At 55.2% G+C, this 13365-nt stretch overlaps 6 protein-coding genes across 6 annotated transcripts; 3 read left to right on the forward strand and 3 right to left on the reverse strand.

Moving 5' to 3' along the window:
- Nucleotides 1–467: 467 nt before the first annotated feature.
- On the forward strand, nt 468–2481 carry POSPLADRAFT_1175530 (hypothetical protein; the record flags this gene model as incomplete). Its single annotated transcript, XM_024488364.1, has 11 exons — nt 468–566; nt 595–708; nt 737–852; nt 915–962; nt 1015–1070; nt 1122–1144; nt 1206–1323; nt 1392–1475; nt 1536–1680; nt 1735–2049; nt 2120–2481. 11 exons carry the CDS (start codon nt 468–470, stop codon nt 2325–2327), a joined length of 1326 nt encoding a protein of 441 aa, XP_024343636.1. The 3' UTR covers nt 2328–2481.
- Nucleotides 2482–2711: 230 nt separating this feature from the next.
- Nucleotides 2712–5320, forward strand: POSPLADRAFT_1063806 (hypothetical protein). Its single transcript, XM_024481725.1, has 5 exons — nt 2712–2987; nt 3044–3391; nt 3894–4001; nt 4049–4369; nt 4421–5320. The coding sequence occupies exons 1-5, from the start codon at nt 2766–2768 to the stop codon at nt 5204–5206; spliced, it is 1785 nt and encodes a 594-aa protein (XP_024343637.1). The 5' UTR covers nt 2712–2765; the 3' UTR covers nt 5207–5320.
- Nucleotides 5321–5842: 522 nt separating this feature from the next.
- On the reverse strand, nt 5843–6458 carry POSPLADRAFT_1051015 (hypothetical protein; the record flags this gene model as incomplete). Its single annotated transcript, XM_024480107.1, has 3 exons — nt 5843–5920; nt 5980–6150; nt 6216–6458. The coding sequence occupies 3 exons, from the start codon at nt 6456–6458 to the stop codon at nt 5843–5845; spliced, it is 492 nt and encodes a 163-aa protein (XP_024343638.1).
- A 716-nt stretch (nt 6459–7174) lies between these two features.
- POSPLADRAFT_1128140 (hypothetical protein) lies at nt 7175–7753 on the forward strand (the record flags this gene model as incomplete). The annotated part of the gene is given in 3 exon segments (XM_024483707.1): nt 7175–7277; nt 7297–7527; nt 7638–7753. The coding sequence occupies 3 exon segments, from the start codon at nt 7175–7177 to the stop codon at nt 7751–7753; spliced, it is 450 nt and encodes a 149-aa protein (XP_024343639.1).
- A 404-nt stretch (nt 7754–8157) lies between these two features.
- POSPLADRAFT_1051017 (hypothetical protein) lies at nt 8158–8777 on the reverse strand (the record flags this gene model as incomplete). Its single annotated transcript, XM_024480108.1, has 3 exons — nt 8158–8235; nt 8295–8465; nt 8529–8777. The coding sequence occupies 3 exons, from the start codon at nt 8775–8777 to the stop codon at nt 8158–8160; spliced, it is 498 nt and encodes a 165-aa protein (XP_024343640.1).
- Nucleotides 8778–10482: 1705 nt separating this feature from the next.
- Nucleotides 10483–13044, reverse strand: POSPLADRAFT_1127187 (hypothetical protein; the record flags this gene model as incomplete). The annotated part of the gene is made up of 4 exons (XM_024483594.1): nt 10483–11464; nt 11525–12210; nt 12273–12772; nt 12828–13044. The coding sequence occupies 4 exons, from the start codon at nt 13042–13044 to the stop codon at nt 10483–10485; spliced, it is 2385 nt and encodes a 794-aa protein (XP_024343641.1).
- Nucleotides 13045–13365: the final 321 nt, after the last annotated feature.

The following is a 13365-nucleotide window of genomic DNA, read 5'->3' on the forward strand; positions in this document are numbered from 1 at the left end:
AGAAGAGGATATGAGGATTCATCAAGGCCATACACTTTGAATTTGATGATAGGTGTAATTGGGATGATGCCCGAATCCTGAGTCCTGATTGGGTGGTTAACCTTCTCCGCCGTTAGTATCTGAGGAGGCGGACTGGTCATAGTATTCGACTAGTATTGCATGAACGTAGTCCGGCGCAAGTGATTCGGGTTTAAAAGCAGACGAAGTTCTATCAGTGTCACGCAAAGCAATGCTTGTTTAACTCGGAGCCTCAAGGCCTCGAACTCGAGACCTAATTTGAGTCCCCGACACACGTGCGTGTGACATAGCGCGACGCGACGCGCTCAGCAATTCGCCGACGGTGTTACTGTGCGTTCTCCCCCGCCAGCCAGCTGGCAATCGCATGCATGTTTACCTCTGTCTAATCTAACCACCGTCGTCTCTTCTACACGATCTAGCCATACGTTAAACACGGCTAGTTGACGACAATGGGCTACATCTCCCAGCACGCACTCGAAAACCTGCGAAAATACTCCTACAAAGGGGTCGATAAGTATGTCGCGATGCCCAGCACGTCCACGGACCCAGTGGCTGAGCGCAGCATCTGTGCGGCAGATCTTTAACCTCGCGGTACCTCCTCCAGCCATTTTGGAACTGGTTCGTGACGCTATGGCCGACATGGGTCGCACCAAACACGGTATGGGCGCTGCTAGCATCCCGCTTGCATTCGTCCGTGAGGACTGACGACTCATCGCAGATCACCCTGTCTGGGCTGAGCTTAGTGCTCCTAAACTTTGCCACCCTTGTATACTTCGACCCCGCGTATCTAACTGACCACGAGGGCGCTGGGCCCCCGCGATGGATATACCTCACGTAAGTGTTCTCTTCTACAGCACATAAATGAAGACGTAATTGCTGATGCTAGATCATGCTAGATGGGCAGCAGGGCTATTCCTGTATCAGACCTTTGACGCAATAGACGGGTAATATCTCGTCCGTTCTGCATATCGTTGCCATCAATTGACCATGACACAGGAAACAGGCAAGAAGGACAGGCATGGCTGGTCCCCTAGGAGAGATGTTTGACCATGGTATGCCAGTGTCAACATACCTTGCTGTTTGTACCTGATCAGAACGGATAGGCTGTGATGCACTGAACACGACGGTAGGTGTCCTTTGACGAATCCCGATTTCCGTCAATGATTGATCGGACGCGCGATTCACAGCTCGAGGCGATCCTTGCTTGCAGAGCACTGAACCTCGGACGGTCATGGTGGACCGTCGCATCGCAGATCGCGACGCTGGCCAATTTCTATCTTTCGACATGGGAGGAGTATCACACTGGTGTGAAGTCGTGCCAAACTATTCGATGCTTATTCAGCAGCCATACTTACACTGTGTGCACCAAACAGGCCAGCTTTTCTTAGGCTACTTCTCAGGGCCAGTTGAGGGCATACTCATGATTGTCGTGATATATCTTGTGACTGGCATATTCGGTGAGTGTGAGATGGTCGTGGCAGGCTGCAGCATTTCCTCAATACTCAACAACCCCATAGGTCCTTCTTTCTGGGACCAGCCATTCTTGACATTCACGAGATTGGAGAATGTACCAGCCATTGCAGATAAGATCCCCAACATCGCACTGAACGAGGCGTTCATGGTGTTCGGCGCTTTCGGCCTCGCATTCAACATTCTTGTCAGGTATGTGCCCACTCATGCTGCTGCCATGCCGAAATTCTGATCCTTCGCTGCTAGCTACATCAACGTCTTTGGGGCTCGCATAGCGTCTAAACAGAACCCGTTTTCCCCGTTGGTGTTCCTACTACCGTTCCCGATTTCAGTTGCGCTCGAGCTTGCATGGCTCGGTGCGCCGACGTTCCGCGAGTCGACGATCCTGCGCTCACCGGTGTTCATGCCGTTCATGTGTGCATGGGGCCTGCAATTCGCGCACCAAGTGTCGCGTATGATCCTCGCACACGTCACGAAGCAGCCGTTCCCGTGGTGGGATGCGATGTGGGTGTGGAGCATCGTAGGTGCTATCGACGCAAATCTACCGCATCTCCTGGACAGGTATGGTTTCATTCCCTGCTCTTCTGCTATACATATGTGTCGTGCAGAAGATGCTGATAGTGTGCTGCAGACCGCCGGTGATCCAATCCACGTTCCGCAGCACGGCGCTATTCGTCTACCTGACGCTCGCCGTCGCGTTCCTCTCGTACGCGCGCTTCTGCACGCTTGTCATCCGCGACATCACGAACTTCCTGGGGATCGCGTGCTTCACGGTGCGGAAGAAGGACAGGAGCGGAGAGTGGGTCGAGGCAGCTGCGGTAAACGAAAAGCGGATGTGATGGTGGCGTGATGACCGTGGGGGATTTCTCGGCAATCGTGATGAGACCCAATGCTACGACCTTTGGACGAGTGGAAATGGGAGAGTTAGACGAGATGTGTGCTTGATCTACGCTAGAGAAGCATCCAAAAAATAGCCATTGGCTTGCAATTTCTCAACTTGGTTAACTCGATGTATACGTCTAAGTTCCGGCCAGCCATCCGGCCGTGGCTGTAGCATCAGGACACGAAACGCAAAGGACACAGGAATCCGCTGCTGAGCACACAGCCGATTGGATCAAATCACGATCGCGATCGAGTCAGCGTTGAAGGACGTCACGCGCAGAAATTATTACTGCCTCTGAATGCTTGTCCTCGCGAGACGCGCTCTTGCCTTCCCCGCTCATCGATTTCCCTCCCCTAGACTTACCTTAACGAAATACACGACCCGCACGCTATCAATGGCGACCTCCGGCACCGAATCCCTCAACCAGGAGATCGCACAGCAGAAGGTGCTCCTCAATGACCTCCGAAAACAGCAGGCCGACGCCGCCACCGTAGACGAGGCGAAGAAGAAGCTCGGAGATCTCCAGCGCGCGCTCGCGCAGCTGCACTTGCAAGCTTCTGGAGGAGTGAAAGACGGCGGGAAAAAGAAGGAACGCCTGCTGCTCAAGACACCCAAGGTGCGCCCGCCCACCGCTCCGCGTCGCAGGCCGCTCAAACTCATGCAAGCCCGCAGGGCACGCGCGACTATGGCCCGAACGAGATGTTCTGTCGCGAGCACATCGAGCGCACCGTCAAGGAATGCTTCACGATGTACGGCGGTGGCTGCCTCGACACGCCCGTCTTCGAGCGCAAAGACATCCTTGCGGGCAAGTATGGCGAGGACGCGAAGCTCATCTTCGACCTGATGGATCAGGGTGGCGAGCAGCTTGCGTTGCGGTATGACCACACGGTCCCACTCGCACGCTACCTGGCGATGAACGGCGCCGTCAATATGCAGTCGAAACTCTGGCAGGTCGGCAAGGTCTACCGACGAGATAATCCCGTCATGTCCAAAGGCCGTATGCGGGAGTTCTCACAAGCAGTGAGTTTCATCCACCCTTCTTTCTGTTAGATCTCTCGCGCCACCCGATGGTTCCCGAGCTCTGCTGCAATGATATCCGCGCAGCGCCAAGCAGAGGCCGCATATGTCGCGTTGTTTTGTGGCATGCTTTCTGTGTTCTACGACGTGGAGCGAATCCACGCCTTTCTGTGTTCTCGTTCCATTTCTCTCCAACGACAGCGCGTCTAAAATGTACACATAAAACAAGACGCCCGGATCACGAAACTATACATGCCAAAACATGGATTGGTGCTGCTGCCCGGAGGTTTTGCGACCACGGCATCGTGAAAACCTTAGGCAACAGGCCTTTAATTATGTCAAGCGGTGTACAGACTCTTCGATGTTTTGTCAAATCTAACTGGGGTCACTCGTCTGTAATATGGGAACATGCCGTAGAATATCTTTCTTGTTAGTCATTACGTGCAGCACACAGCGCTTGCAGGATGGTCCACGATAACCCAGAGACTTACGTGCGATGCTCTAGGACTTCGATATTTCTGGTGTCTGGGATCCCATGATCCCCGACGCTGAACTGATCAGCCTTCTGTGCACCATCCTTACACGACTAGACGTTGGCGAATTCACAGTCAAGGTATGCGGAATACTATTATTTGCTTGTCGGTGCTGATACCAGCGCAGATTAACCACCGAAAAATTCTCGACGGTATATTCGAGGTGTGTGGCGTCCCATCAGAGAAGATCCGCACGATCTCCTCTGCGGTAGACAAACTGGACAAGATGGCGTGGGTGGACGTGAAGAAGGAGATGACGGACGAAAAGGGGCTGGACCCCGCCGTCGCCGACAAGATCGGCGAGTACGTGAAGCATAAGGGAGGGCCTACGCTGCTAGAGCAGTTGAAGGCGGATGAGGCTTTGATGGCGAACGCGAGCGCGAAACAGGGCATTCAGGAGATGGGTATCCTCTTTACCTATCTACAGGCGTACCAAGTCATCGATAAGGTGGACCTGGCGTTCTGAGCGATTGCTAGGATATGCTGACATTCGTTGCAGCTCTCCTTCGATATGTCACTAGCGCGCGGCCTCGACTACTACACTGGCATCATTTATGAAGCCATTGTCGAAGCATCCGCGCCGCCTGGGTTCAAAGCGGCGAATGCCTTCGCCTCAACCTCCTCTACTGTGTCTACCGTCGACTCTTCCGCCGCTCCTGCGCCTGCCCCCGCACCAAAGAAGAAGGCGAAGAAGAGCTCCGCCGACGATGAGGAAGAGGAGATCGACGAGTCGCAGGTGGGCGTTGGTTCGATCGCCGCCGGCGGGCGATACGACAATCTCGTAGGCATGTTCACAGCCGCGGCGGCAGGCGAGGGAAAGAAGACGGCAGGGCTGCCCTGTATTGGTGTATCCATTGGGCTGGACCGTGTGTTCGCGATCGTGTGGCCAAAGTGGGTCGCGAAGGGCATGCGCAGCAAGGCGACGATGGTGTACGTGATGGCGGCAGGCGACGGGCTGCTCGGGGAGCGCATCTCGCTCGCACGCGAGCTGCGTGTGGCGGGACTCCCGACGGACTTCCTGTTCAAGAACAAGCCGAAGCTGCCGACGCAGTTCGCGGCGGGCGAGCGCGACGAGGTGCCATTCGCAGTGATCCTCGGTGAGAGCGAGCTCAAGGAGGGCCTCGTGACCGTGAAGGAGCAGAAGTGGGAGCTTGTCGACGGGAAGAAGGTCAAAATCGAGTCGACAGACAAGGGTGTGAAGGTGCGCCGAGACGAGCTTGTGCGCTGGCTCAAGGATTCGCCGACGTACGCCGACTGGGCGAGCGGGAAGTGGGTGCAGAACTAGGCTTGCAGTGTTGCAGCTGGCGAGGGCAAGCGGTGGTCAACGTAGATGTGAACTTCAACGCTATTTATTGAATGTGCTTTGTGTTTGGAATATACGTCTTTGCAATTGCTGTCCATCTCAGTGGGCTTGAATGCACGCCGAAACATCGTTAATCAACTTTCTTCAACTAGACAGCCTGGATGTCGGCCCTGGGCCCAAGCTGATGTAGTGAGGAACCAGATTACATCTAGACCAGGTACTGTAGATGTCACATAATGACCTCAGCTTCTCCTAGACACTTATACTTCGCGGCTTCGGGACGCGGTCATGTGACCATATACACATGTCGCGCAACGCGCGTGTAGCATTGCAGCAGGACTATCGTCACCGTACACTTCATCTCAGGAGGACGTTGATAGTAGATAAAGACAAAATCTACGTCATGGCGATTAGCCAGCTCACACAGCGTTGCTGCAATGTGGCTAAGGCATAGCACTGGGTCTGAGAATACACGGCACCATCTATCGCTGTACGTTGTACATACAGCATCGTCCCGATCAATGTCAACCCATGAAGTAAAAATCACCCGGAATCTAGTTCGTCATCGCAGACGGGACAGCAGACAGTCTATCATAATCCATGTTTCACACTCGTCCTTTACGAGTCTCCAGCGAGCTGGGAGCAAGTCTTGTTCGTCGGGCAGTTCGTCTGACCGGTATTTTGCAGGACTCCGGCCTGCAAAAGATCGTCTGTTAGTGTCTGAGCACAAATGCGATCTCTGACTGGCTGCGTACGGCGTTCCAGGTGCATGCGCCATTGGTGTACACGCACTGGTAGCCCGCGAACTGGTTGACGAGGACGCCAGTGTTATTGTTCAGGTCCGTCGGGCACTCGCACCCGCTAGACGTGCTGCATGCCGCCTTCGTGGGGCAATTCGTCTGATTTACGTTCTGCAGAGCACCGGTCTGCAGTACAGGAATGGGGAATGTCAATATCGAGACTTCATGCCCGAGGGACGGAGAATACATACCTTGTCGTCCCAGGTGCAGGCGCCCCCCTTGTACGCGCACTGGAAGCCGGGGTAAACGTTGATGAGCGTGCCTGCGCCGCCGGTGAGATCAGGGGGGCATTCGCAGTCACCACCACCGCCGTAGCACGCAAACGCGATAGACTGGCCCGTGAGTGAGCGACGGTGATGGGAGGAGAGGTTGGCCTGAGCGAGCATCGCCAGAGCCAGTGCACCGAGAGTGGTGAAGGGGAGGTGGGCGAACATGCTGAAATGTATGTGCGAGAAGTCCGAGAGGATGAAGAGGCTGAATGTTGGAGGGCACTGTGCTGCCTTCCACACGGGCTATCTGCGTGCTTTTAGGCATTCCTAGAAACCTTACTTAGGCCTACGATCTCCCTTGTGGGCACAGCATGCTTCCGCGCACTTGGGAAGGCGGTTAAACAAGCTAGGCATAAGGCAGTCTGGACGCAGTCAAACTTTGGTCGGACCCTGCCCCTCCTAGCCCCAGTCCCAGCAATGACATCGGTCATTACGGTCGAGCGCGCGATGGACAGCCTCATCACGCACATGCTATGTTTTGACCAGGAACGGGGCGGGGCTTTTAAATGAACATGACGCGGAAATATCGTTCTGCGGGGCACAATACGAACCCGGCCTGGCATTAGCAGTCCCAGCTAAGACGAGCAGGCACGCTGTGATGTCCGGCTTCCCGTGCGCGGACGCTTCCGCCCTAAGGCGCTGTCTAAGGTGTCAATCCACTGGTCCATATTGCATGGTAGAAAGGATCAAGATCGAGAGTGTACTGACGAATATATGGATTTCGTCACTAGATTCAGGACAACGCGGTAGCTAGATAGAGCGAGAAGGCAGGAGCCGCTCGCTTTCCGTACGTCATCGTGTACACCTTGTACACCTCACGAAAATACTCTGCAGCGCGACTGCTGAACCTGGTGCTGTGTTTTGCCGGTGGAACCACGGCCATGATCCATGCCGGTTCGAAAGCACCAGGTCCAGAACAAGCTTTCGCCTGTCAGTTCGCACCATCGCGCATTGACACGAAGCCGCTGACTGGGAATCGACAGCGTGAGCATACACAGCAAAGTGATCCTCGGCGAGAGCGAGCTCAAGGAGGGCCTCGTGACCGTGAAGGAGCAGAAGTGGGAGCTCGTCGATGGGAAGAAGGTCAAGATCGAGTCGACGGATAAGGGTGTGAAGGTGCGCCGAAACAAGCTTGTGCGCTGGCTCAAGGATTCGCCGACGTACGCCGACTGGCGAGTGGGAAGTGGGTGCAGAACTAGGCTTGCAGTATTGCAGCTGGCGAAGGCAAGCGGTGGTCAGCGTAGATGTGAACCTCAATGCTATTTATTGAATGTGCTTTGTGTTTGAATATATGTCTTTGCAATTGATGTCCGTCTTAATCGGCTTGGATGCCCGCCGAACCAGATATCATCAAGCAACTTCAACCAGACAGCCTGATTGTCGGCCTTGAGCTTGGGCCCCAAGCGGATGTGGCGAAGAACCAGATTACAGCTAGACAACGTACTGTAGACATCACGTAATGATCTTAGCTTATCCTTGACACTTAGCGGCTTCGGGACGCGGTCATGTGACTAATATACACAAGTCGCGTAACGCGCGTGTGGCACTGCAGAGGGAGTACCGCCGTCGTGCGCTTCGTCTCGGGAGGATGTTTGTAAGAAATAAAAATAAAAAACATGCCATGGCGATTAGCCAACTCACACGGAGTCGCTGCAATGTGCCTAAGGCATGATCATGGGTCTGTCGTCAAACAAAGATGTGTAGGATAGCCCCAAACGAGAATACACGGCACCATCTATTGCCGTACGTTGTACATACAGCATCTGCCCGATAAGTGTCAACCCATTAAGTAAAATCCAACCGGTATCTAGATCATCATCGCAGACGGGACAATAGACAGTCTATTATAGTTCACGCTCATTCTTTAAGAGTCCCCAGCGAGCTGGGCGCAAGGCGCCGACGTCGGGCAGTTCGTCTGAGCAGTGTTCTGCAGGGCTCCGGTCTACACAAAATCATGCGTCAGTGTCTGAGCACAAATGAGATCTCTAACTGGCCGCGCACGTAGTCCCAGGTGCACGCGCCATTGGTGTACGCGCACTGGTAGCCCGTGAACTGGTTAATGAGAACGCCAGTGTCATCGTTTAGGTCCGTCGGGCACTCGCAGCCGCCAGAAGTGCTGCATGCCGCGACCGTCGGGCAATTCGTCTGATCCACGTTCTGCAGAGCGCCGGTCTGTAGCACAGGAACCGGGAAGGTCAATGTCAAGACTTTGTGCTCGAGACGAAAAATACATACCTTATCGTCCCAGGTGCAGGCGCCCCCGGCGTACGCGCACTGGTAGCCGGGGTAAACGTTGATGAGCACGCCTGCGCTGTCGCCGGTGAGATCGGTGGGGCATTCGCAGTCACCACCGCCGCCGTAGCACGCAAACGCGACAGACTGGCCCGTGAGTGAGCCGCGACGGTGATGGGAGGAAAGGTTGGCCTGAGCAAGCATTGCTAGAGCCAGTGCACCGAGAGTGGTGAAGGGGAGGTGGGCGAACATGCTGAAATGTATGTGCGAGAGGTCGGAGAGGATGGAGAGGCTAGATGTTGAAGGGCACTGTGCTGCCTTCCATACAGGCTATCTGCGTGCTTTTATGCATTCCTAGAAACCTTACTTAGGCCTATGATTATCTCCGTGCGCACAGCATGATTCTGCGTACTCGGAAAGGGGTTTAAGCAGGCTAGGCACGAGGCTGTCTGGACGCAGTCAAACTTTGGTCGGACCCTGCCCCTCCTAGCACCAGCCCCAGCGATGACATCGGTCATTACGGTCGAGCGCGCGATGGACAGCCTCATCACGCACATGCTATGTTTTGACCAGGAACGGGGCGGGGCTTTTAAATGAACATGACGCGGAAATATCGTTCTGCGGGGCACAATACGAACCCGGCCTGGCATTAGCAGTCCCAGCTAAGACGAGCAGGCACGCTGTGAAGTCCGGCTTCCCGTGTGCGGACGCTTCCGCCTCAAGGCGCTGTCTAAGATGTCAATCCACTGGTCCATATTGCATGGTAGAAAGGATCAAGATCGAGAGTGTACTGACGAATATATGGATTTCGTCACTAGATTCAGGACAACGCGGTAGCTAGATAGAGCGAGAAGGCAGGAGCCGCTCGCTTTCCGTACGTCATTATGTTCACCTTGTACACTCACGAAAATACTCAGCAGCGCGATTGCTGGACCTGGTGCTGTGTTGTGCCGGTGGAACCACGGCCATGATCCATCCCGGTTCAAAAGCACCAGGTCCAGAACAAGCTTTCGCTTGTCAGTTCGCACCATCGCGCGCGGTAGCCACTGCATTGACACGAAGCCGCTGACTGGGAGCCGACAGCGTGAGCATACACAGCAAAGTGCTCACCAGGCACCGTAGCCCCGCTGCACGGCGCAGCTCCCACTGACTGATCAAGAGAACGAACGACAAGATTGAATGACAAAACACGGACGGCGAGGATAAGACGCCAGGCACGCGCGTTCGTGGTCCGCGCGCGTCTCCCAGATGATTCGTGGTTCAATGGGCAGACATATACTTCCGCGATGCCCATTGGGCCCTGGAGCCAACAAGCCGACCAGATGACACTCACATCGGCACAACTTGGGCTGATGTTCGACGATCCCCCGGCCCTGGCGGATCTTAACAAGTACGAACCGCCCTTGCGAACAGAAACCAGGGACGCAAATGTTCGGCCTTTGAGCTGCAGAATCGCGTGAGCTCTTTTTGTGGTCAGATGCACAGTTCTACGGCCGACGGACCCATGCAGCGTAGATACTCGTCATAAACACGAAAGCAAACAGCCGATCGGATATTGGCGGCAAACACAACGCGGATATTCTCACCCCTGGCTGTCAAGGATGTTCAGCGGAGATACCTGCCAAATAGAGTTGAATTAATCTTGGATACTAACTGAGACGGCTCTACGTCCGACCGACAGAATGTGACTTCTGCGGAGGAAAGTACCCGTGTCGTTGCACCGACTCACTACTACATCGGTGCGGATAGCAAGATGAGGGCAGCTGAGCGCTTATATGTTACTAGGATCGGCCAGAGATCAACGTTTCAACTGCCAGTCGCCTCTTGCTATGCCCGTCAGATTGAGCGGGACACAATATACTCGAGTTTTTGGAAACCTATTATACATTTACTATGCACACATGTATGGTGCAGAAACTTATCCTAGCCACCATATGATACAGTATTAGATTCTGCTTCACGCCGAAATGTCAAACGCCGGGCTCTGCCATCCCTCTCGCGCTTTCTCTTCCTCCGCTTTTGCGCTCACGCTATCCTTGAACGACTTCGCCTTTCGCACGCCCGCTTTTGCGCTCTTCCCTGCCTCTTCAACGATGCCCCGCGCGTCCTCCATCTCCGCGTCCACATCGTACCGCTCTGCAATCGAGTCTGACAGCGTTCCTTTGGGGCCGCGCTTCTCGCCCAATAGCACTTGAGGCTCCGCGCCCATTGCAAATTGCGTACCCTCCTGGTCGCTCTTGAACACACCAGTACCTGTCGCCGTCCATCCCGAGAACAGCCCACCCTCGCCCTTCTGCAGGTGTCCCAGCTCGCTCCATAAGCCCGCGACGAGGCTCGCACCGCGCCCAAGCCCAGCGTCGCCGAATACCTCGGCGCGTCGCCCAACGTCCCATGCGAGCGCGTCGAGCCAGTCAAGAGCGCTACGGACCTGCTGCTCGAGAAGTGTCCGGAGCGCTTCGCGGAAGCGCGAGAGCATGACCGGCTTGAACACGGACACGAGAATCGGGTGGTTCGACTCGCGGATCGTCAGGTCCACATCCTCCGACACATGGACGTCAACGCGCTGTATTTCCAGGAACCGGCTTCGGCGCGCACGTTCCTTCAGCCCTTCTGGAGAGTTCGGAATCGTGCGCACGACGACGTCAACGTCGATTCCTTGCGGCGGAAGCGTGAACTCGAGCAAGCCTGTGAATTCAGCAGGGCCTACGGATGCTGTCTTGTCCTTGTAGTAGAACGACACCTCGCGGAGGGCCAGTTGCAGAGCCTGGATATACACCCGGGTAAGCGCGCCGACCGCGGTATCTGCCTGTCCAGCAGACGGTGCCTTGATGTCGATATCGGTGATATTGCGGATGTATGCGTGCCCTGGCAAAAGGTTAAAGGACGAGATGTCGAGGTCCTCTAGCACGAACTCGACATCGTTATCTCTGTACTCGGTTCTGTGAATTAGAGCAAAGTCGGCGATCAGTCGGAAAGGCTAAATGCAACAGGAACATTACCTTGGGATTGGGATATCTTTGAAAGCGCCCACGGCTTTTGGCAGGTATACATTGAACAGGTCCTGCCAGAACCACGGGGCCTTGTCCATCGTGGCCTGGAGCCCGGAGCTGCCTGCCACGAGGAGGGTCTCCTCCAAGTCGCCGCCAAGCTTCGTGTGAGCGCGGCGCACGTTCCTCAGTTCCTCGTCCCGATCCATCGCTCGCTGGAATGTGGCATACTCCTCCTTGAGCTTGCCAATGTCCTTCTTCCACTTGCGACCCTGTTCCGTGTCTGAATCAACGATCTTCTTCCACTGTTCCCGCAGCTCCTTGCTCTTCTGCTTCGCCTCCTCGGAGCGGACATAGCCACGCTCGTCGACAGACTTGCGAAGGTGCGCGAGGAAGTCGTCCGACCACTGGCGAAGCTCCTCATCCTGCTGAATGTCGACGCCACAGACGCGCAAGGCGCCAAACACATCGTCGAGCGACTTCCCACCCGCAAGGCGTTCCAAGACGGTGCGTAGGCCACGGATGGCCGTGATGAGGTGTTTTTCGGGGGTCGGGTCGTCAATGAAATCGTCAAGAGAAGTTGCGCGGTTGATATCGCCCACTGTATCGAGTGAGCGATGCACCCATTTGTGTGCGAGGTCGAAGATGGTGTTAATCGCCGAGTGGTACTGTTCGTCGTCCTGGGCGCGATCGCAGACCTGAAAATCGCGCATAGAATTAGTGCCGTGTGCGCGTGACACATCTCCGTGTGAATACTCACTGTATAGAATGTATCCTGGAGACGCGAGGACGTGCGGTCAGCTGTTTCCTGCGCCGTGGCAAGGGCAGCCTGGCCAGCTCCAATGGTCTTGGAGCCGACATCCTTAGTCTTGTCCATGGTTCTCTCAAATTTCACCTTCGTGTCCACGTCCTCGTCCTCGGCCTTGCGCTTTCTGACACCAAGGTCGTTCCTCTGACCTTCCTGGACCTCCGTATCAAGCTGTCGAAGTGACTCGGCAGTAGCCTCTGCACCATGAGCAACGTAGTCGGCGGCGTCTGCAAGCGCGAGTCGCATGAAGGAGGCGAAGTCGTGGAAGACAGAGCGGCCCTCCTGAGAGAGGTTCTCCCAGACGAGGGAAGCAACAGTTCGCACAGCACGCGCGACGGCTTGCGAGTCTTGCCGAGCTTGTTCAGAGTCGATGTCTATAGGGGCCTGCGTCGATGTCGAGGAAACGTCGACTTCGGAGAGACGCCATAGCGACTCTTGAACGAGGTCATCGCCTGATAACAATTGACCATCAGCAAGGACTATTGTCGCAATGTGAGGCGCTCATACCGTTCTTGCTCTGGCCGAGCTGCTTGTAAGCAGATAGAACATCGCGCAAGTCCTTCTGCAGGACCTTGCCTTGGGCACTGAGCTCGCCTCCGTCCGCAGAGGGCTCAGCATTGAGAATATTAGAGTCAAGAATCAAATCAAAGGCCGCGCCGGCCTGCTGAGAGCTGGGCAGCTTTCCTGCATTTAAAGCAGCAATGATAGAAGCACTCTGGTCCATGGTGTGTGTGTGTGTTGTTTCGTAGATAGATTGTCGTCTCAAGTCGTGAAAAGTGACAATTGTGGGGGAGAAAATGAAGGCCTGGAAGAGGGGGGTTGCTATATGTACTGTCCTAATGGCCGTATGGAATGACGCATTGGAAAGCCCCACCAAATGACATACTGGCAGCGACGACGGGATGACGCGGGAAGTGTCAAAGGCGCGCCCGCTTAGGATCCACTCGTCCCTTGCGCGCCTCGACTCCACAGCGCATCCGCACAAAGACTTGCCATATCCATCAGCTCCTTTTCTTCCTCAGCCTTGGCAGCCGTTCTGGTGACT

This window comes from Postia placenta (assembly GCF_002117355.1).
Source record: "Postia placenta MAD-698-R-SB12 unplaced genomic scaffold POSPLAscaffold_1, whole genome shotgun sequence".
NCBI classification, from domain to species: Eukaryota; Fungi; Basidiomycota; class Agaricomycetes; order Polyporales; family Adustoporiaceae; genus Rhodonia; species Rhodonia placenta.